Source organism: Salmo trutta, chromosome 15, assembly GCF_901001165.1.
Source record: "Salmo trutta chromosome 15, fSalTru1.1, whole genome shotgun sequence".
NCBI classification, from domain to species: domain Eukaryota; kingdom Metazoa; phylum Chordata; class Actinopteri; order Salmoniformes; family Salmonidae; genus Salmo; species Salmo trutta.
The window spans coordinates 9,061,433-9,083,267 of NC_042971.1; the positions used below are offsets into that span (position 1 = coordinate 9,061,433).

The 21,835-nt window shown below is 42.1% G+C and overlaps 1 protein-coding gene across 1 annotated transcript in view; it reads right to left on the minus strand.

The window, feature by feature from the left end:
- LOC115148431 (E3 ubiquitin-protein ligase RNF43-like) overlaps positions 1–21,596 on the minus strand; it is a 176,113-nt gene extending 154,517 nt beyond the window's left edge. Inside the window, exon 1 of the mRNA XM_029690319.1 lies at positions 20,007–21,596. Coding sequence (XP_029546179.1) covers positions 20,007–20,246 — 240 coding nt within the window. The 5' untranslated portion in view covers positions 20,247–21,596. The remainder of the gene's footprint in view (positions 1–20,006) is intronic.
- Positions 21,597–21,835: the final 239 nt, after the last annotated feature.

The window sequence follows — 21,835 nt, forward strand, 5'->3', positions numbered from 1 at the left end:
CATCCAACTTCAACTGTATGCCTTTTTTTTTTACAGTGGTATCATTTTGGTATCGTTTTGATTTTGAGTATTGTGATGGTATCGAGAATCGTGATAATAAACCTGGTGTCGGTACCGTGACAATACTAGTTAGAGATTCCAAGCCCATTCTATTCATCATTTGCTACAACACCTTGCTAGTTTCAGCAAGGGGCACCTACGCAACACTGACATCTGTTATGAATACCTCCTTTGAAATGACAAGACCCATAATCCACCAAGGTCTGTCTGACTCACTCTGACCAACTATTTGACCCCGTGACCTTGGGATAATTGAATTCCACTGACCCGACTCCACCCTGACCTGTTTCTCAGCGTCACAGCTTTCCCTCCATGGAGTGTGTGTGCGAGTGTGTTCAGTAGTACTCAGGCAGTGAGGTGAGTGTCTCACCACACACACACGCAATAGCACAACATAAGGAGATCAGCCTACACTACAGACTACAGTCACTGACTGGTCCTTTAGTGAGTGGAGTGATTACCTAAAGAGTTTTTTGAGCCATGAAAAACTTAACATATGGCGCTCAGAAATAATGAATGACAGGTGACCGTTCCTCTAACCGACCCCCGGAAGTGTTATCTAAGCTGTCTATAGAGTGTGTGTGTGCGTCTCTCTGTATACGTGTCACTATGTGTGTGTGTGTGTGTGTGTCTCTGTGTGAGTTTTTGTCTAAGTGTATGTTTTTGGTTTTACTATCCTTGTGGGGACCAGAAGTCCTCACAAGGACAGTAAAACAAGAATTCGAACATTTCGCTGGTCCCCACAAGGATTAGGGGTTAGATTTAGGGTTAGAATTAGGGTCAGGTTTAGGAGTTAAGGTCAGGTTTAGGGTTATGGAAAATATGATTTTGAATGGGAATCAATTGTTTGGTCCCCACAGGACAGTAAAACATACATGTGTGTGTGTGAGTGTGAGGTTGAATCCCAAATCACATGATTCCCCTTTCCCTCACCCATTGGCCGTCCATTTGCACATTCCCGTGCGCCTCAAAATTAAATGGTTAACTGTTACTGAGGTTTATATCTTGCAAAAAGACAAGGGGAATGGTTCATTTGAATTTAATGCTTGTATTATTATTTCATTGTAAAATGAGTGTGTCCCGACGTTGATGGGTTTATTGATGCCCTCGCCACTCTCTGGAAGTCACCCTCGGCCCTCCATGCGAGTTGGTAGGGGCGAGGGGCTGATTTTGGATTCAAACGGAGTGTGTGTGCCCAGCGCAACAGATGGTCTGTTTCCCAGTCTGTCTACACACACAGGCTCCAGGTAAGGATCATTCAGGAACCGCCCCCTCTCTCGCTCTGCATTGCAACAAAACAGTGAGAGGAGAGGGAGCGAGAGAGAGAGAGGAGAAAGGGAAGGAGGGGGCCCCAGTTCAAAACAGGTTACAGGCTAGCTAGCCAACCCTCCAAAACTAACTTGGCATGTAGACTGTTTGTGGAGATAAACTAGCGGGTGATAAGGGTGCGGGAGAGCAGGTCACCCTTTAATCTGAGCGAGCTGATTTGGTAAGGCTGTGTGTGTTTCAGCGTGTGTGCGTCTCCCACTTCCTCCCTCCCTCTCTCTCGCTCTCCCTCCCTCCCCCTCTGGCTCACCCCATCCGTGGGCCGGTTCAAGGATAAGGCCAATAGTAATGCCTTTAACATATTGAGTGCTGTGTGTGTGTGTGTGTGTGTGTGTGTGTGTGTGTGTGTGTGTGTGTGTGTGTGTGTGTGTGTGTGTGTGTGTGTGTGTGTGTGTGTGTGTGTGTGTGTGTGTGTGTGTGTGTGTTTGTGTGTTGTGTGTGTGTGTTGTAGTAGTACGTAGCAGCCACAAACATCAGCAGAGAGGGACTGGAGTCCAGACACCATTTGGCCCGCCATAGTAGATGAGTGTGAGTGAGTGAGTGAGAGTGTGTGTGTGTGTGTATGTGAGTATGTGCAAATATATGTAAGGAAGAGAGTACTTTTGTAAGAGACAGTGTGTGTATGAGCAGTTGTGTGAGTGTGTGTGTGTGTGTGTGTGTGTGTGTGTGTGTGTGTGTGTGTGTGTGTGTGTGTGTGTGTGTGTGTGCCTGTGTGTGTGCTTGTGTACAGGACAGTCAGGAAGAGTGATGGAAGCCTTCTGTGTTTTTTGCGTGGGGAGAGACATGAAAAAGGGGAAAAAATGTGTTGTAAAACATGGGCCTGACAGACGCAAACACATTCAGGAATTCAAGGCCGGGTGGGGGGGGTGCAGTGGGATTATTTAAGATACTCTTTGAAGAGGTAGGGTTTCAGAAATTTCCGGAAGATGGGCAGGGACTCTGCTGTCCTAGCTTCAGGGGGAAGCTGGTTCCACCATTGGGGTGCCAGGACAGAGAAGAGCTTTGACTGGGCTTAGCCTAGCTACATTTTAGCTTGAGAAATTGCTCATAGCTAAGAAGCTATTTTTGTTCATTTTGACCATTTTAATTGAAAACAATCACAGTAAGTTACTTAATTGTTACCAAGAAATGATTTGATAGATAAAAACGGCTGCATTGGAGATTTGCCATGTTTCCCCCTTGTCTGTTCCCTTTGCCAGTGCCCTGAGAAACATCTCAACAGTACAGCCAGCCCCAGTGGAATGGGGACGAGACAGGATGAGACAGGATGAGACAGGACTCACTATCCCCTTTTTTCCTGTCTACTTGCAATCGGGATATTTTGTCAGATCCATTTCGGGATAACACATTAAGGGAAGGGGTCTGTCTATTTGTCTGAAATGATTGTCTGATAATGTCGAGACCATGACTGAGCAAGGCATCTGTTAGAGACATGAGAAAGGGAGAAGGGGTGAGATTAGATAAACCTGAAGCCACTGCATGGGTGAGACTAGTGAGTGAGAGAGAGCGAGTGCTCAGTCAGGTCAGAGAGAAAGATAGTAGGACTGTCAGGAGTAGACGGAGAAAGAGATACAAGTCAGCCAGCAGTCAGGGATAGAGAGAGATAGCTAAAGCGTTAGTCCGGGAAGGCAAGGGCAGCAGATGCCCTGGGAGACAGACAGGGTGAAGGAGCAGGGTCATCATCTTGTTATCAGACTGCAGTAAAGGGTGGGATACAGTCTGACTCCATCTGTTCTTCACTACACAAATCAGCTACTTTGACCAATTGGCCAACAACTTAGACAAAAAGTTAGAGGATATGACATCTTGGTCTACTTCCCTGTTATTAAAATCTGAAATTGCAACAGAATTATCTGGTTTTTGTAACCGCATCAACAACATTTTCTGTAACTTGTTATGAACAACTGACATTTTGACCACTTTTCCTACAAGTTAGACAAAAAGTTAGAGGGTATGACAACTTCGTCTACTTCTCTGCTATTTAAATATGAAGTCGGAACAAAAATATCTGTTACCAATCTAGATGAAGAAGTTTTAGTAAGCGCATTAAAAACTAAAAATGTTATCCTCAAACAACTGACCTTTTGCAGCACTTTAGACAAAAACTTAGAGGAGTGGTCACCAACTGGTCGATCTTCAAGGTATTCCCAGTCGATCATCAAACATTTATGTAAAAACGGCAACGATAAAGGCTTGCGCTCCTTTTTCATTATTATTCGTTGCGCTGTTGGAGGTAGGTGCACTTGATTCAGAAGCCCTGAGCATTACTAGGGAAAGGGAAATTAGGTAGGCAAAGTGTTCCCATTTTGAACCATTTCATTTTTCTGAAAAGGCAAACTCCACCTACCCAGTGGACCTGAAGATCTATTGCTAAACCGAGTGCACCAACTGCGGTGGCCAATCTGATAGCTCAAATCACCGCCTACAAGTTTAATACTAGCCTACGTGAGATTTCATAACTTTTAAAATCATGACCAGAGAGAGACTGTCAAAGAATATGGCAAAGAGCTGCTGTTTTTATGAGTGAGTTCAAGTTGAATGTTTTATTCAGCACTGTCACTGTTTTTATTCAACACTATTACAAAACATAAAACACCTTCTCCCTACTCCCAGTCGCGCTGCACCTACAATGAATGAGTAGCCAAGTGTATCGATAGACCTGTGTTTTAATTATTATTAGAAGCTTGTCATGATTATTTCACTTTCTCTGGTCATAGGAACAACATGAATTGCGGTGTGACTCGAGTTTCGCCATCAGTCTCAGTCTGGCTATTCTCACCAAAGGAAAGGAAAGAGAGAGCAGCTGACCCTCTGTTGCTCTCTCCCGCCTTCCGCTGAGATTAATGCCGTGTTCAAACCAACTGGGAACTGGGAAATCTCAGACTTCAGAGTGTTCAAGAAAAATAGACCCGACTGGGAAGATTTTTTTGAGCGGTCATCCAACTCAGAACTCCAAGTCAGAAACTCGGGCAATCTTTCTAGAGCCTCGACTTTCCAACCTGAACATCACTGATTCAAACTTGTTTTAAATCAGCTTTGTCACACTTACAGGCACCATAATTTTCCCCTGTGGGCATATAATATTAAAACTACGCAGACTACTTTGGGTTTTACGCACATTCAAACTTTTTACAGTAGCTGGACAAAGATCCAATATAAAAAGAAAGGGAGAATGTCCCTTCACCGTTATACGGCTCCCAAATAGGCCTATGTTTTATGAACATAATTGGAACCATCTTAAGGATCAGATCGTATTCACTTATCTCCAAAAGATGCATTGGCAAGCGCGCCACAGACGTTGTCAGCATAAAAAAGATATGCATTGCTGTTGAACCAGCCTTCATTATAATAGGCCTAAGGGAGGGCTTGGGTTTTGAAGAAATAAAAATGGAAAACAAGCAATTTTTTACTAGGGATGCACCGATATGACCTTTTTGGCCGATACCGATATCCGATATTTTCCTTGCCAAAAAACCCAATACAGATGACCGATATTTAACATTTTAGCAGCCTTTTAAGCAATCTAGTACAGTTAAATAGTTCACACACACACACTTACTTGTTGTGCTGTTTCGTTGTTCATTCTCAACCAGGATTTCATCATGCATGTCAAGCAGTGAAGTTTCAGCTCTGTCTGTCCGTGGCATCTCTTCCTCGGTGTGCACTGTCACTATGTCCGTTTCCATCTTGTCCAGTTGTGTCTGTAACATTTCATGTAAACCCTGTTTCTTGTCTGCATCGAAGTAGTGGTTCTTGTACCTAGCATCGAGTATGGTGGCGACACAGCAAAGAAGCTCAGAGAGAATACCACCAAATCGCGTGTTCACAGCCAAGTACTTTTGCAAATTTTAACCCCACGGTCTGTGTCGGCAGTTTTGTTGAGCAGGCGTTTCAATTCCATGACAGAGGGTATCACGTCTGCTGCAGATGCAGTTGATGAGCTTATTTCTCGAGTCAGCTGTTCGAATGGAGCTAGGAGTGTGTTCATGTTTCCTAGTTTCAAACATGTTCTCAAATGCCATTGAAACGGCAGCAGCGGTATGAGAACCAGCATATTCTTGAGCATGCAATACGGCTTTCCTCAGTAGGAAATCCTCATCGACCCACTGCTGTCAGACTCAGCATGCTCATGGGGCTGACATCGCTGGTCCAAATGTCAGTCGTGAAGCTAATAGCGGTGACACCCATAGCAAGTAGCTCATGGATGTGCGTTTCAACAATACTGTGTAACTACGGTAGGGCAACATCTGAAAAATAGCACCTAGTGTGTACCGGGGCTCGAGGTGCTCGACCAGTCGGCGAAAGCCAACATCATACACGACAGAGAACGGTGGATTGTCAAGGGCAATGAATTCTATTATCTTGGCGTTAATGGATTTCGCCTTTGAGTTGTCTCGCTGAAATTGTCTTACTCTTTCAAATGACTGCTCGACTTGAACTTGTTTAGTTGTTGGAAGTGTGCGCTTAATATTGTTCTGCTTTTGTTCTGAGTAGCGCTGTATTTTTTGTGGCGTCATTACGTCATCTACTTATGTTATATAGCTATGCACGTCAGCTTTGACATCGGTTTTGCACATCGCCGTTAAACTAGACATAGAGCCAATGTTGGCATTTGTATCTAATGTCGTTCGTTTCCAATATGCTTACCGATATATTGTGCATCCCTAATTTTTACAGGTTACAGATAACTTCTAAATACAAGGTTCACCAGTATTCACCGAGGTACTCATCTCTCGTTTCATGATGGGCATGGACACATAGACTACATCATGGAGGGGGTTTAACACACGTCCAAAATGGGACCTGCATGACTATAATAATGGGCCTGACTACAATGCATACAGTTGAAGTCGGAAGTTTACATACACTTACGTTGGAGTCATTAAAACGTGTTAACCACTCCACAAACTTCTTGTTAACAAACTATAGTTTTGGCAAGTCGGTTAGGACATCTACTTTGTGCATGACACAAGTCATTTTTCCAACAATTGTTTACAGACGGATTATTTCACTTATAACTCACTCTATCACAATTCCAGTGGGTCAGAAGTTTGCATACACTAAGTTGACTGTGCCTTTAAACAGCTCCTGGAAATTCCAGAAAATGATGTCATGGCTTTAGAAGCTTCTGATAGGCTAATTGACATCATTTGAGTCAATTGGAGGTGTACCTGTGGATGTATTTCAAGGCCTACCTTCAAACTCAGTGCCTCTTCGCTTGATATCATGGGAAAATCAAAAGAAATCAGCCAAGACCTCAGAAAAAAAATTGTTGACTTCCACAAGTCTGGCACATCCTTGTGAGCAATTTCCAAACAACTGAAGGTACCACATTCATCTGTACAAACAATAGTACGCAAGTATAAACACCATGGGACCACGCAGCTGTCATACCGCTCAGGAAGGAGACACGTTCTGTCTCCTAAAGATGAACGTACTTTGGTGTGAAAAGTACAAATCAATCCCAGAACAACAGCAAAGGACCTTGTGAAGATGCTGTAGGAAGCAGGTACAAAAGTATCTATATCCACAGTAAAACGAGTTCTATATCAACATAACCTGAAAGGCCGCTCAGCAAGGAAGAAGCCACTGCTCCAAAAACACCATGAAAAAGCCAGACTACGGTTTGCAACTGCACATGGGGACAAAGATAGTACTTTTTGGAGAAATGTCCTCTGTCTGGTCTGATGAAACAAAAATAGAACTGTTTGGCCATAATGACCATCATTATGTTTGGAGGAAAAAGGGGGAGGCTTGCATGCCGAAGAACAACATCCCAACTGTGAAGCACGGGGGTGGCAGCATCATGTTGTGGGGGTGCTTTGCTGCAGGAGGGGCTGGTGCACTTCACAAAATAGATGGCACATGAGGAAAGAAAATTATGTGGATATATTGAAGCAACATCTCAAGACATCAGTCAGGAAGTTAAAGCTTGGTCACAAATGGGTCTTCCAAATGGACAATGACCCCAAGCATACTTCCAAAGTTGTAGCAAAATGGCTTACGGACAACAAAGTCAAGGTATTGGAGTGGCCATCACAAAGCCCTGACCTCAATCCTATAGAAAATTTGTGGGCAGAACTGAAAAAGCGTGTGCAAGCAAGGAGGCCTACAAACCTGACTCAGTTACACCAGCTCGGCCAAAATTCACCCAACTTATTGTGGGAAGCTTGTGGAAGGCTACACAAATGTTTTACCCAAGTTAAACAATTTAAAGCAATGCTACCAAATACTAATTGAATGTACGTAAACTGCTGAAAGAAATAAAAGCTGAAATAAATAATTCTCTCTGCTATTATTCTGACATTTCACATTCTTAAAATAAAGTAGTGATCCTAACTGACCCAAGACAGGGAATTTTCACTCTGATTAAATGTCAGAGTTTAAATGTATTTGGCTAATGTGTACGTAAACTTCAGACTTCAACTGCAAGACAGGTAAATTGCCGAACCTGGCGTTACAGCTGGAAAATGCCAGTGCGCCAATTTTTACATGACGAAATTGCAAACTAACTAAACTAACATTTGACACTAGCACTGTCTTAACACCAGATGAAACTAAAGCCCTATATGTTCCTGAGTGGCAGAGTTACAGTTTTGACTTAAATCTGCTTGGAAATATATGGCTAGATTTGAAAATGGCTGTCTAGTAATGATCAACAACCAACTTGACAGAGTTTTAATTTTTTAAAGAATAATATGCAAATATTGCACAATCCAGGTGTGCAATGCTCTTAGAGACTTAACCAGAAAGACTCATAGCTGTAATCGCTGCCAAAGGTTACTCTAACATGTATTGAGGTGTGAACACTTATGTAAATTAGACATTTCTGTATTTCATTTTCAATCAATTAGCAAAAACGTCTAAAAACATGTTTTCACTTTGTCATTATTGGATATTGTGTATAGATGGGTGAATTTTTTTTTTATTTCATCCATTTTGAATTCAGGCTGTAACACAACAAAATATGGAATAAGTCAAGAGGTATGAATATTTTCTGAAGGCACTGTAGATACGTATCGAATTGTCTTGAAAGGGAAAGATGTACATCCCTGCTAAAAGTGTAACAGAATGCATTATAAACAAATAATACACAATTTGCTTCAAAGAAAGCGATACGTCAACATTACTCATTAGATAGATAACAACAAAAGGCTGTGCACACCATAGAAATAGAAATACTAGAACGGATAAAACCCCTGAGATCATTTAATCGATATCTGTGCTAGTAATTCTATGGTGTGCACAGTGGCTGCACACACATCTAGAGGGCAGTCAGTGAGGTGGTGAGTCTAAAGCCAGAAGAAATCAGCCAGCCCAGCCCCCAGATAGAACAGCTCATCCCACCAGGGCAGCATAGTGAGGAGATGAGGAGCCCTGGAGAGCTGTTATCACATCCAGGGAGATAGGAAAGGAGAGGGAGGAAATACGGACAGGAAATCCATGAGGCGGGGAAAGGAGGGGAGCTGGGTGTGTATCGGAAGTGCAGAGTAAACAGACTCCTTTTTTAATCATCTCAGCTCATGTTTTTTTAACTGAACACACACTTTGATCTTCTTCTCCCTCAGCCCCCCTCTCCCCCTCCTCCTCTCATCCCTGGCCTACTAACTATCAACCTGACAGGCCAAGCCTCTCTCTCTGGGCTAGGTGAGCCTGCCTGCCTGCTGGCCACAGAGAGAGATAGTGGTCTACATTGGGACTCCTCTGGTCTGAGGGGAGAGGTGGAGGCTGAGAAACAGGGCCTCCCCAGGGGTCGTCAGGCTAGGGAGGAAGGAATGAAAAGCCTGCTTGCCATACAGTGGTGGAGAGTTAACAAGTATGCGCTGTCTAGTGCCCTGCCTGCCCCAATTATACCTGATGTTTTTGTGGGCCCTCACAAAGGTCAATCTGACCTTTCACTGGGACAAAGCCCTCGGCAGACAGAGGAGAGAGTAAAGAAGAATTCTAAAGGGACTTAGTGGAAAAAATAGCCCTTTTAAAACCATTTAGCTTATTTTAATTGGACAGAGAGCCCATCAGAGGATTAAACTTCAAAAGGAGGTGCGGCAGGCGTAACCTCCTCCTCTTCCTCCTTTCCACTGGGCCCAGAGGACAGCTGGATTTCATTTCAAGTTCAAAGTTATCCCAGAAACCTTTTCACTTCTTCTTCTTCTCCTCCACTGGCTGGCCCTCCATAGCCACTCGACTGGCGTTGTAGCGGGAAAGGCGGAGAGAGGGAGTCAAAATTCCTGACCGCTCGGAGTCGTCCAAACATACAGTACAGGCCTGAGCCAAGCCAGGCCAGCCAGCCAGCCAATGTAGGATATGTGTGTGTCCTGAGGACATCCTACCAGAGAGATTAGACCGTTGGATATTAGTTCTGAGGGGTGAATGTGGCAACAGTCCCCTGACCTGAATACACTGAGGGATATGAAAGAGATAAGAATAGCAAACAGCATGTTAGAGAGTCCTTTATGTGGCTGTGTTTGTTTATTACCAACAAGTGTTGGCTTGGCACATTCTATTTCAGCTGAGTGTATAAAACATTAGGAACATCTTCCTAATATTGAGTTGCACCCCCTTTTGCAGCCTCAATTCGTTGGGGCATGGACTCTACAATGTGTCAAAAGCGTTCCACAGGGATGCTGGCCCATGTTGACTCCAATTCTTCCCACAGTTGTGTCAAGTTGGCTGGATGTCCGTTGGGTGGTGGACCATTCTTGACACACACAGGAAACTGTTGAGTGTGAAAAACGCAGTAGCGTTGCAGTTCTTGACACAAACCGATGAGTCTGGCTCCCACTACCATACCCTGTTCAAAGGCCTTACATCTTTTGTATTGCCTATTCACACATACATAATCCATGTCTTAATTGTCTGAAGACTTAAAAATCCTTATTTAACCGGTCTCCTTCCCTTCACTTACACTGATTGAAGTGGTTTTAACAGGTGACATCAATAAGGGATCACAGCTTTCACCTGGATTCCCCTGGTCAGTCTGTCATGTAAAAAGCAGGTGTTCCTAATGTTCTGTATACTCAGTGTATATCAGGGAAAATAAAAGCACCCACATCCCCCTACTGCTCACATTGATCAAATATTATATGACAGGCATTTAATACCAACAATGATTTCTCTGTATTGTCGAACAGTAAATCATAACATTCTAAACACTGTATTCTATATAATGACAAAGAACGGAAAATAAAAACTCAATATGAGGGGCTGAGGTGGGGGCAGCAGGTAGCCTAGCGGTTAGAGCGTTAGACTAGTAACCAATAGGTTGCAAGATCGAATCCCTGAGCTGACAAGGTAAAAATCTGTCGTTCTACCCCTGAACAAGGCAGGGGTAGAACGACTGTTCCTAGGCTGTCATTGAAAATAAGAATTTGTTCTTAACTGACTTGCCTAGTTAAGTAAAGGTTACAAAATATATATGAAAATATCCATGGGAAAAAACCCAAAGGCTGTGGTGCTTGATAATTCATCAAATAAAACTTTTCATTTTTCCTCATGCCAGATCTTGTTTTTCTTCTGTGATCAAATAGAGAGCGAGAGAGAGCGAGAACCTGTGGCCCAGAGAAACAACATGCTTAAGAAGATCAAACGTGGCCAGAGAGGTGTAATTACTGTGGGTTATGAAAACTGGCTGTCATGCTCCACCATGGTTGAGAGAGTCAAATTCAGAGTAGCCTGAGGAGCTACAAGTCAGGCACGCCTGAGTGATAACAAAAAAACAGAAGGATACAGAGAAAGACAGATCTATCTAGTGCTGCTGGATACTGGACAGGTGAGTTAGGCTAAAGCTAAGACCGTGTTTCTCTCTTAGAAGACTCAGAGCTGTTGCACTCTACCCAGCCCTTAAGTACTTTAATGTAAACACAAACACCTTTGATAAACCAGTTATATGTGTAGCCTATTCATTGAATCCAAGCCATTAATGGAGAGAAAGGGACAGACACAACCTCTTCCTTTCTAACCTCCTTTCACCCCCCCCCCCATCTCCTCTTTCCCTGGAAGGAAGACAGGAACATAAAGCGGTGAACATAAAGCAGCGCTCAGAGGCAATAGAGGCCTGTTTGAACAGGTCTACTTCCCTGCACTGCAACAAAGACACTTCATCGCACAGGGTGAGGCTGAAATGGAACCCTATATGGTCAAAAGATGTACACCAAATAGGGAATAGGGTACCATTTCGTACTAGGGCTGGGAATTGCCAGGGACATCTCGATATAATATTATCACAATAGTTAGGTGCCGATACGATATGTATTGTGATTCTCACGATTCTATACGTATTATGATTCGATACTGTGATTTTATTGCGAACCGAAGGTTCCAAACATATTGCTTACCATATGTCTGCTGCAGAGGGACAAGAGAGAGCCATGAGAAAATGAGTTTATCAGTCATGTAAATAAAAGTGAAGAATCCTAATTGTCTCCCTATTTAAGAAGCAGTAAAGGAAAGCTACTGGAGTTTTGGTGCAGGTACAGCAAACTAGCGATATTGTCAAAACGATATGATACACCGTCAAAAATAATATCAAAATATGTACACTACCATTCAAAAGTTTGGGGTCACTTAGAAATGTCCTTGTTTTAAAGAGAAAATAACATTTTTTGTCCATTGAAAAATAACATCAAATTGATCAGAAAAACAGTGTAGACATTGTTAATGTTGTAAATTAATATTGTAGCTGGAAACGGCAGATTTTTTGTGGAATATCTACATAGGCGTACAGAGGCCCATTATCAGCAACCATCACTCCTGTGTTCCAATGGCACGTTGTGTTAGCTAATCCAAGTTTATCAATTTAAAAGGCTAACTGATCATTAGAAAACCCTTTTGCAGTTATGTTAACACAGCTGGAAACTGTTATGCTGATTATAGAAGGAATAAAACTGGCCTTCTTTAGACTAGTTGAGAATCTGGAGCAACAGCATTTGTGGGTTCGATTACAGGCTCAAAATAGCCAGAAACAAGACGCTTTGTTCTGAAACTCGTCAGTCTATTATTGTTCTAAGAAATGAAGGCTATTCCATGCGAGACATTGCCAAGAAACTGAAGATCTTGTACAACGCTGTATACTACTCCCTTCACAGAACAGCGCAAACTGGCTCTAACCAGAATAGAAAGAGGAGTGGGAGGCCCCGGTGCACAACTGAGCAACAGGACAAGTACATTAGAGTGTGTAGTTTGAGAAACAGACATCTCACAAGTCCTCAACTGGCAGCTTCACTAAAATAGTACCCGCAAAACACCAGTCTCAACGTCAACAGTGAAGAGGCAACTCCGGGATGCTGGCCTTCTAGGCAGAGTTGCAAAGAAAAAGCCATATCTCAGACTGGCCACCAAAAAGAAAAGATTAAGATGGGCAAAAGAACACAGACACTGGACAGAGGAACTCTGCCTAGAAGGCCAGCATACCGGAGTTGCCTCTTCACTGTTGACGTTGAGACTGGTGTTTTGCGGGTAACATTTTAATGAAGCTGCCAGTTGAGGACATGTTAAAATAAAACAATTATAATAAGCGATCAAAGTTCATTCGTGTTGCCTCGTCATTAATTATCCTTCCCCCACAAAAAAAGTTATTTGAAAAGTAATTTTCAGCACGTGCCTGATATTGTAAGAGATGATTTGAGGTGTAGGCTTATGTTTTGAGCAACATTGCAACCTACATTTGAAGTCGGAAGTTTACATACACTTAGGTAGGAGTCATTAAAACTCATTTTTCAACCACTCCACAAATGTCTTGTTAACAGTAGGTCAGAAGTTTACATACACTAAGTTGACTGTGCCTTTAAACAGCTCCTGAAAATTCCAGAACATTTTTGTCAATTGGAGGTGTACCTGTGGATGTATTTCAATGCCTACCTTCAAACTCCGTGCCTCTTTGCTTGACCTCATGGGAAATTAAAAATAAATCAGCCACGACCTCAGACAAAAAATTGTAGACCACAAGTCTGGTTCATCCTTGGGAGCAATTTTCAAACAACTGAAAGTTCCACGTTCGTCTGTACAAATAATAGTATGCAAGTATAAACACCATGGGACCACGCAGCCGTCATACCGCTCAGGAAGGAGACGTGTTCTGTCTCCTAGAGATGAACATACTTTGGTGAGAAAATCAATCCCAGAACAACAGCAAAGGACCTTGTGAAGATGCTGGAGGAAACAGGTACAAAATTATCTATATCCACAGTAAAACAAGTCCTATATCGACATAACCTGAAAGGCCGCTCAGCAAGGAAGAAGCCACTGCTCCAAAAACGCCATAAAAAAGCCAGACTACGGTTTGCAACTGCACATGTGGACAAAGATTGTACTTTTTGGAGAAATGTCCTCTGGTCTGATGAAACAAAAATAGAACTGTTTGGCCATAATGACCATGATTATATTTGAAGGAAAAAGGGGGAGGCTTGCATGCCGAAGACACCATCCCAACTGTGAAGAACGGGGATAGCAGCATCATGTTGTGGGGGTGGTTTGATGCAGGAGGGACTGGTGCACTTCACAAAATAGATGGCATCATAAGGCAAGAAAATTATGTGGATATATTGAAGCAACATCTCAAGACATCAGTCAGGAAGTTAAAGCTTGGTCACAAATGGGTCTTCCAAATGGACAATGACCTCAAGCATACTTCCAAAGTTGTAGCAAAATGGCTTACGGACAACAACGTCAAGGTATTGGAGTGGCCATCACAAAGCCCTGACCTCAATCCTATAGAAAATCTGTGGGCAGAACTGAAAAAGTGTGTACGAGCAATGAGGCCTACAAACCTGACTCAGTTACACCAGCTCTGTCAGGAGGAATGGGCCAAAATTCACCCAACTTATTGTGGGAAGCTCGTGGAAGGCTACCGGAAATGTTTGATCCAAGTTAAACAATATAAAGGCAATGCTACCAAATACTAATTGAGTGTATGTAAACTTCTGACCCACTGGGAATGTGATGAAAGAAATAAAAGCTGAAATAAATCATTCTCTCTACTATTATTCTGACATTTCACATTCTTAAAATGAAGTGGTGATCCTAACTGACCTAAGTCAGGGAATTTTTACTAGGATTAAATGTCAGGAATTGTGAAAAACTAAGTTTAAATGTAGTTGGCTAAGGTGTATGTAAACTTTCGACTTCAACTGTATGTTTGAGACCAAAGTGTGAGAAGTAGAGGTCGACCGATTACGATTTTTCAACGCCGATACCGATTATTGGGGGGGGGGGGGGGGGGGGGGGGGGGGGCAAAAAAGGTCCCTGCCGATTAATCGGCCGATTTTGTTTTTACTTATTTATTTGTAATAATGACAATTACAACAATACTGAATGAACACTTATTTTAACTTAATATAATACATCAATAAAATCAATTTAGCCTCAAATAAATAATGAAACATGTTCAATTTGATTGAAATAATGCAAAAACAAAGTGTTGGAGAAGAAAGTAAAAGTGCAATATGTGCCATGTAAAAAAGCTAACGTTTAAGTTCCTTGCTCAGAACATGAGAACATATGAAAGCTGGTGGTTCCTTTTAACATGAGTCTTCAATATTCCTAGGTAAGAAGTTTTAGGTTGTAGTTATTATAGGAATTATAGGACTATTTCTCTCTATACAATTTGTATTTCATATACCTTTGACTATTTGATGTTCTTATAGGCACTATGGTATTGCCAGTGTAACAGTATAGCTCCTACCTGGGCTCGAACCAGGAACACATCGACAACAGCCACCCTCGAAGCAGCGTTACCCATGTAGAGGAAGGGAAAAAACTACTCCAAGTCTCTGAGCGAGTGACGTTTGAAACGCTATTAGCGCACACCCGGCTAACTAGCTAGCCATTTCACATGGGTTACACCAGCCTAATCTCAGGAGTAGATAGGCTTGAAGTCATAAACAGCGCAATGCATTGCGAAGGGCTGCTGGCAAAACGCACTAAAGTGCTATTTTGAATGAATGCTTACGAGCCTGCTGCTGCCTACCATCGCTCAGTCAGACTGCTCTATCAAATCATAGACTTAATTATAACATAACACACAGAAACACGAGCTTTAGGTCATTAATATGGTCAAATCCGGAAACTATCATCTCGAAAACAAAACGTTACATTGCACAACCTTCAGTGTTATGTCATAATTACGTAAAATTCTGACAAATTACCCAAAGTGTTGCATATACCCTGACTGCGTGCAATGAACGCAAAATGACACAATTTCACCTGGTTAATATTGCCTGCTAACCTGGATTTCATTTAGCTAAATATGCAGGTTTAAAAATATATACTTCTGTGTATTGATTTTAAGAAAGGCATTGATGTTTATGGTTAGGTACAGTCGTGCAACGATTGTGCTTTTTTCGCAAATGCGCTTTTGTTAAATCATCCCCGTTTGGCGAAGTTGGCTGTCTTTGTTAGGAAGAAATAGTATTCACAGTTCGCAACGATCCAGGCGGCCCAAACTGCTGCATATACCCTGACTCTGTTTGCAAGAGAAGTGACACATTTTCCCTAGTTAAAAGAAATTCATGTTAGCAGGCAATATTAACTAAATATGCAGGTTTAAAAATATATACTTGTGTATTGATTTTAAGAAAGGCATTGATGTTTATGGTTGGAGCAACGTGTACCTAAGCGATTATATGCAACGCAGGACAGGCTAGATAAACTAGTAATATCATCAACCATGTGTAGTTAACTAGTGATTATGATTGATTGATTGTTTTTTATAAGATACGTTTAATGCTAGCTAGCAACTTACCTTGGAATTCTTACTGCATTCGCGTAACCTCGTGGAGTGCAATGTAAAGCAGGTGGTTAGAGCGTTGGACTAGTTAACCGTAAGGTTGCAAGATTGAATCCCTGAGCTGACAAGGTAAAAATCTGTCTTTCTGCCCCTGAACAAGGCAGTTAACCCACCGTTCCTAGGCCGTCATTGAAAATAAGAATGTGTTCTTAACTGACTTGCCTAGTTAAATAAAGGTCCAATTATTTATTTTTTTAAATAAAAAAATCGGCCAAATCGGCGTCCAAAAATACCGATTTCCGATTGTTATGAAAACTTGAAATCAGCCCTAATTAATCGGCCATTCCGATTAATCGGTCGACCTCTAGTGAGAAGCGCACCTGTATCTCTCACAGAACTAAAATGAGATTGACTTTATATGATCTCTCTCCCTCTCTCTACTCTGATGTACATGAGCCTGCAACTCTCATCTCTCCAGTGTTGCACTTCAGCCTTTATTTCCTTACAGAATCATTGCTGAAGGAACTGCATCACGCCTGATAGATTGAAATACATTAGAATTAAATCAAATATCAAACAACAGTTGGGGGACAAACTACAAGCGCAAAAAGAGTAAAAATTACATTAGCTAGCGCTAGCCGGCTGACTAACTGTGCAAAACTCTGGTATTTCTCCTTCTCTAGCTTGTTCTCATCTTCTTTTTAAATGGTGAGACAACATGTTTTCAGCACATTCATTTTTCATGGCTCGGTCTTGTCGCTCTGCAGCAGAAATGGTGAGCAATATGTTTGGAACATGGAATCGCAATAAAATGGCAGTATCGAATCGCAATACATATAAAATCGTGAGAATCGCAATACATATCGTATTGGTGATACTATCCTAGCGTTAGGTCCATGGCAATTCCAAGACCTAGTGGTGTTGGGATTTCTTCTCTTCTGAAGGAAAAATAAACAGGGATCTTATCATCGCTGGATTAGCACTGTCACTATCCCTAGGTAACCGAACTGAGCTGAGTGAACAACAGCAGATAGAAGGGAACCAGTATGAAGCCTAAATATGCATCACTTCACACCATCAGGGAAATACTGTAATGTCAGCAATCACCTCCACAACCCTGGTCCACCAATACTCAGAACGCAGCCTAAATAGCACCTTATTCGCTATGTGGGGAATTCCGACCCGAGTTAAGCTCGCGTAAATGGAACGTAATTCCCTTTTGATGCACTTTTCTCTCTAAGTGTATTCTAACCTTGAACTTAAGCATGAGAATAGCATGCTATTCACCCGCTATTCGCTGGGAGTCGAGATGAAATAAATGAAGGTGTGGCGGAGGTGTGTCTACAGATACTCCTTATTCTGATTCCAACACCTTTACGAGCGATGAAACGATGAATAAGGTCGAGCAACCTGTCAGTTCTAAGTGGAACAACATCTCATTTATTTTTTCCCCCTATAAATAACACCATTCTCCATGCACTGTAATTTACAAATTGATAAGATCTATTGATAAGAAGTAAATGAGGAAGCCATTTGGATAAGGGGATTGTAAATATAAATGACAATTGTTTTAGATCTATTTTACCTTTTACACACACAATAATGATCACTGGAAACCAGTCATATAGCAGCAAACTGAAGCATATCAACATATCACCTTTTCCACAGGGAAGTTTTTGAAATCCTGGTCTTATAACTTGGGATGAAATTTGGGGACCCAAGCTATAGGCTTCTGTAAATGACAGTATATCACCAAACCTACCGAGTTGATTTATGATTTCTAGAATGTTTTAATTATATGCCCAGACTTTCACTGTATTTATTTTTTGACAATTTGTATTGTGTTAAATATTGGCCACTATCGGTAGCCACCATCAGTTATACCCACATACGTTTCTAACTGTCACTGACTAGAGTTAGTTTCCTAACAATTTGCATCATTCCATTACATCGTTAGTTTACCTTTCTTCCTGGTTGAATTAAATGTTTTCAGCGCGAGCAAAGAAACCACGCCTGCAAAGCCCATTACCAACCTGCATAAGGTAAGTCTGAATACAAACTACTGAGAAGTGCGTAGGAAAGGACATGATGTACATGTCCTTAGTCTGAATCGGCCCTGTATACTTAACTATGGGCCCTGGTCAAAAGTTGTGCACTATATAGTGAATAGGATGCCATTTGGGATGCAGACTCAGTAAAACAGTAATCTAGGAATCACTTTCTGACAGACAGACCTAGGTCTACACCTCAGTGTTGTTTTCAAACTGTAATCCACTCCTCCTTCAAGGTCAGGTCAAATGTTATCACTCATATCTAAGGTGAGATATCAAAGAAACACTCAGTGCAAAGGAAAGGAAAGGCTTCATTGCCTCAATGTAAATGAACAAAGACCCGGAAAGCTGACTTATGCCTTTGATCTTTTCAGCAGCACTGCTATGCAATACACCTCTAAAAAAATCAACATCACACACACGCAAGCACACACACACACGTGCACACACTTCGACGTACTGAGTATATATTTTATATTAAATTAATCTACTGTCATCATTTTCACCGCTATGTCTAATATTGGACATTCCCTGTGGAAAAGGCTGTGTAGGCTAATTCATTATCAATTATGGCCATCTGCAGCATCTGGTTCTCCATTCAAAATGCCTTATGCACCTGGTGAGTGAGGACAGACAAGACTCTATGTATCTCATATCTGTTGTCCCCCTTTCTTCTCAGACTGGAAATAAATTGACTTAGCCTTGCTTTAGTTCCCCAACAACCTTAATCCATGCATGAATCCAAACTATGCATCACAGAGAGTGCAGGAACTGGCCTGGCTTGCAGAATAGGAACATTTACAGTACAGCCCACATGTATGCCTATGCGTTTAGCATTTCCATTATGCACTGTGTACAGTAAGGGCACGAGCAAGTTAACTTTTTTTTTTAAACAATGCAGCTTTTGATCTCAACTGTTGAACTTGCATGGAATGCATTGTTTGGTATTTAATCACACTGTTCAGTAAAAAAAACATTAAAAAATAGAGTTTTTTGGCAACTTCTGGGCATGGCTGTCCCTAATAATTTAGGTTCTACAAATCCCTCAGCTTGATAAAAGGTTTGGGTGGAGAAGTTGGCACTCTCACCCCTAACCAGTATTTTATTGGCAGGCAGGAAGAAGACACATGGGAATAAGGTCAAATTAAAACAAACAGAGCTCTATAAATATATATGTCAACACTGTTGTTAATGAGGAATGTTGATATAGAGAGATCCTATTCAATTCTAAATCCTAATTCTATGGTTGACACAGACAGCATGCATGAGACTGAGTGACAACGAAGGGTTATATGCCTAGCAGCTCAATAACCTATTACATTATAGTGACTGAGATCAACAAAAAGATGACAAAAAAGTTGGCCGGAGATTTAACACTGCCATGGGGGTTTTGTGGTTTAGGATATGGCACAGTGTTAACATCAGAGCTTACCAAGGTGAATCTGCCAAGGTGAAGAGTCAGGGTGGCAAAAATGGTAAAACCAAACTTGTCAAAACAAGCCATAACCCTCAGATCGGACAGGCTTGATGCCTAAAGTGGTCCTCTGGAGGATGTTGTTTCACAATGTGACATACTGTACCAAGCAATGCATAAAAATCTGAAACAATACTCCACAGTCCAATGGACTACCAGGCCAGCCTATATCACAAGATGTCTCCATGGACTGAATTCATGTGACATAATTGATTTAAGATGCATGAGGTATTTTAAGCCAATAACCACTCTTTGCTAAACTTATTACCAAAGAGTTATTGAAAGCTAACCAATAAAATGTAGCCAGTATGCACTTGACTTGCATTGCACATGATCAGGTGGACCTGGAAACCTATATGACCGTGACACATACCTGCATGAGCTTCCCCTCTGCAGAGCCGGCGCTCCCTCCGACGAACAGCCCTTCCAGAGTGATGGGCTTCCCCGTGGGCTCGTGTCTCAGCAGTGTCACCTTGATGACAGCCCTTGGGGCCGAGCGCTCCGTTTCTACGGCCGCCGCCAGCTCCAGGCCCGTCTGGCCGAACACCACCTGCAGGGCCGCTATGAGCAGCCACGGCCAGAGCCCGGCCAATCGCCGCTGGGGAACGGTCATTGGATCGGCTGCAGCGGCGGGCTCCGGCCGCACATCGTGGACTTCAAAGCTGTCAACAACCGGGGTTGATTTAGGAAATATATGGCCCAGCAACGGTCCTCCTCTTTGTGGGTTCTAAAATGTAAAAACCCGTGAAAACTATTCGAAAAACAGGGTTAAATCCAACGTTTTAAGGCTCACTGACTGCCATGTTGTCTTTGTGGATGCATGTCTTGTGGATTTCTGATTAATTCTTACCCCGCTTTAAAAGTTTGTTCCAGTTTTAAAAAGTTAATGATTTCACTCTTCACATACAACACGAGCTCCAGTCCTTACACGAGATAAACAGTAGCCCAGTCCTCATTTTCAACGTGCAGGTTGAAGTTGTCAGTCGGTTCAGTCCGGACACTTCCAAAACACCGGCTCTTGTAATCTTCAACCACTGGCAATATTTCAAAAAATCTTTTGCAACAATGTTGATAATTAATTATGTGACCAACCCACTATAAACATGCTACAGTTACGTCTGGTTTAAAAAGTGTATCCAATTTACCGGTATTCCATGTCACATTTCCAAGGCAAGGAAAAAATTGGTAAAATCTCGCTGACGGACTCCAGATGCAACAAGTATCTCAAAAGCAATTCCCCCTACTATTATTTACGCTAGATGTGTGAATGTAGGCTATCCCCACCGCACTGTATCCCTATAGGTTTCAAACGAATGGCAAGGTTTGTTGAACTTCAGAAACCGAGATGAACAAAGTCAAATTGATGTTGATAAGACTGATTCCAAGATGACAGTCGACCATACAGTAAACAACGACGGAAACGCTATAGTAACTTTCCTAAACTCTGTAGCGACTAAATCTCGACAAAAATGCCACCATAAAGTTGACAACGGAGCATTCCGGACTTTTGACATGTTTAACTAGCTAATCCAATGGAACCGTTGACATTATTTACATAGCATGTTATAACTAGTTAATTAATTAGCAGTAGAAATCACGTGTCATTTCTGCAGCCGACGCATTCACGTCTATCGCCCGCTTAAGTTGTTACGCATCTAAAACCAGTTTGCTTCCTGCCACCTTCCAAAAAAGTTGTATCTTTTCCCGAGTACCACGTCTGACATTTATAACAATTCTGAAACGAAATACTTCCCGCGGTTGCCGAAAAAATATATATACGCTAAACTCCAGTAATTTACTGAAGATACTGAAAATGTAGAACAAATGTAGAATCGAAGGAACGCAAGTCGTTAAAACACTGTTATTGGTCTTCATAAAAAAACATTGAAAAGTTGGAAAAAGACACTACATTAAGCGAAGTCCCGAAGCCTGCCTCTCGTAGTCTCCCTCCCCTGGGCTTTCATTGACCGTCTACCTGCTGACTGCCTGTTACCGAGGGTGGAGCACGAGCTACACAGTGGCACCACAGACTAAAGAAGACACGGGGCGGCCTCCAGCGGACAACCCTGGTAACAGCCAAGCGCCACTTTTTGACCTCGTTTAGATCGAAGATTCTGGAATGTAGACAATCCACCTTTGAGGGCCCCATATAAAGAACTACATGATGCAATAAATGAAATGCAAATATCCAATTAATTATAT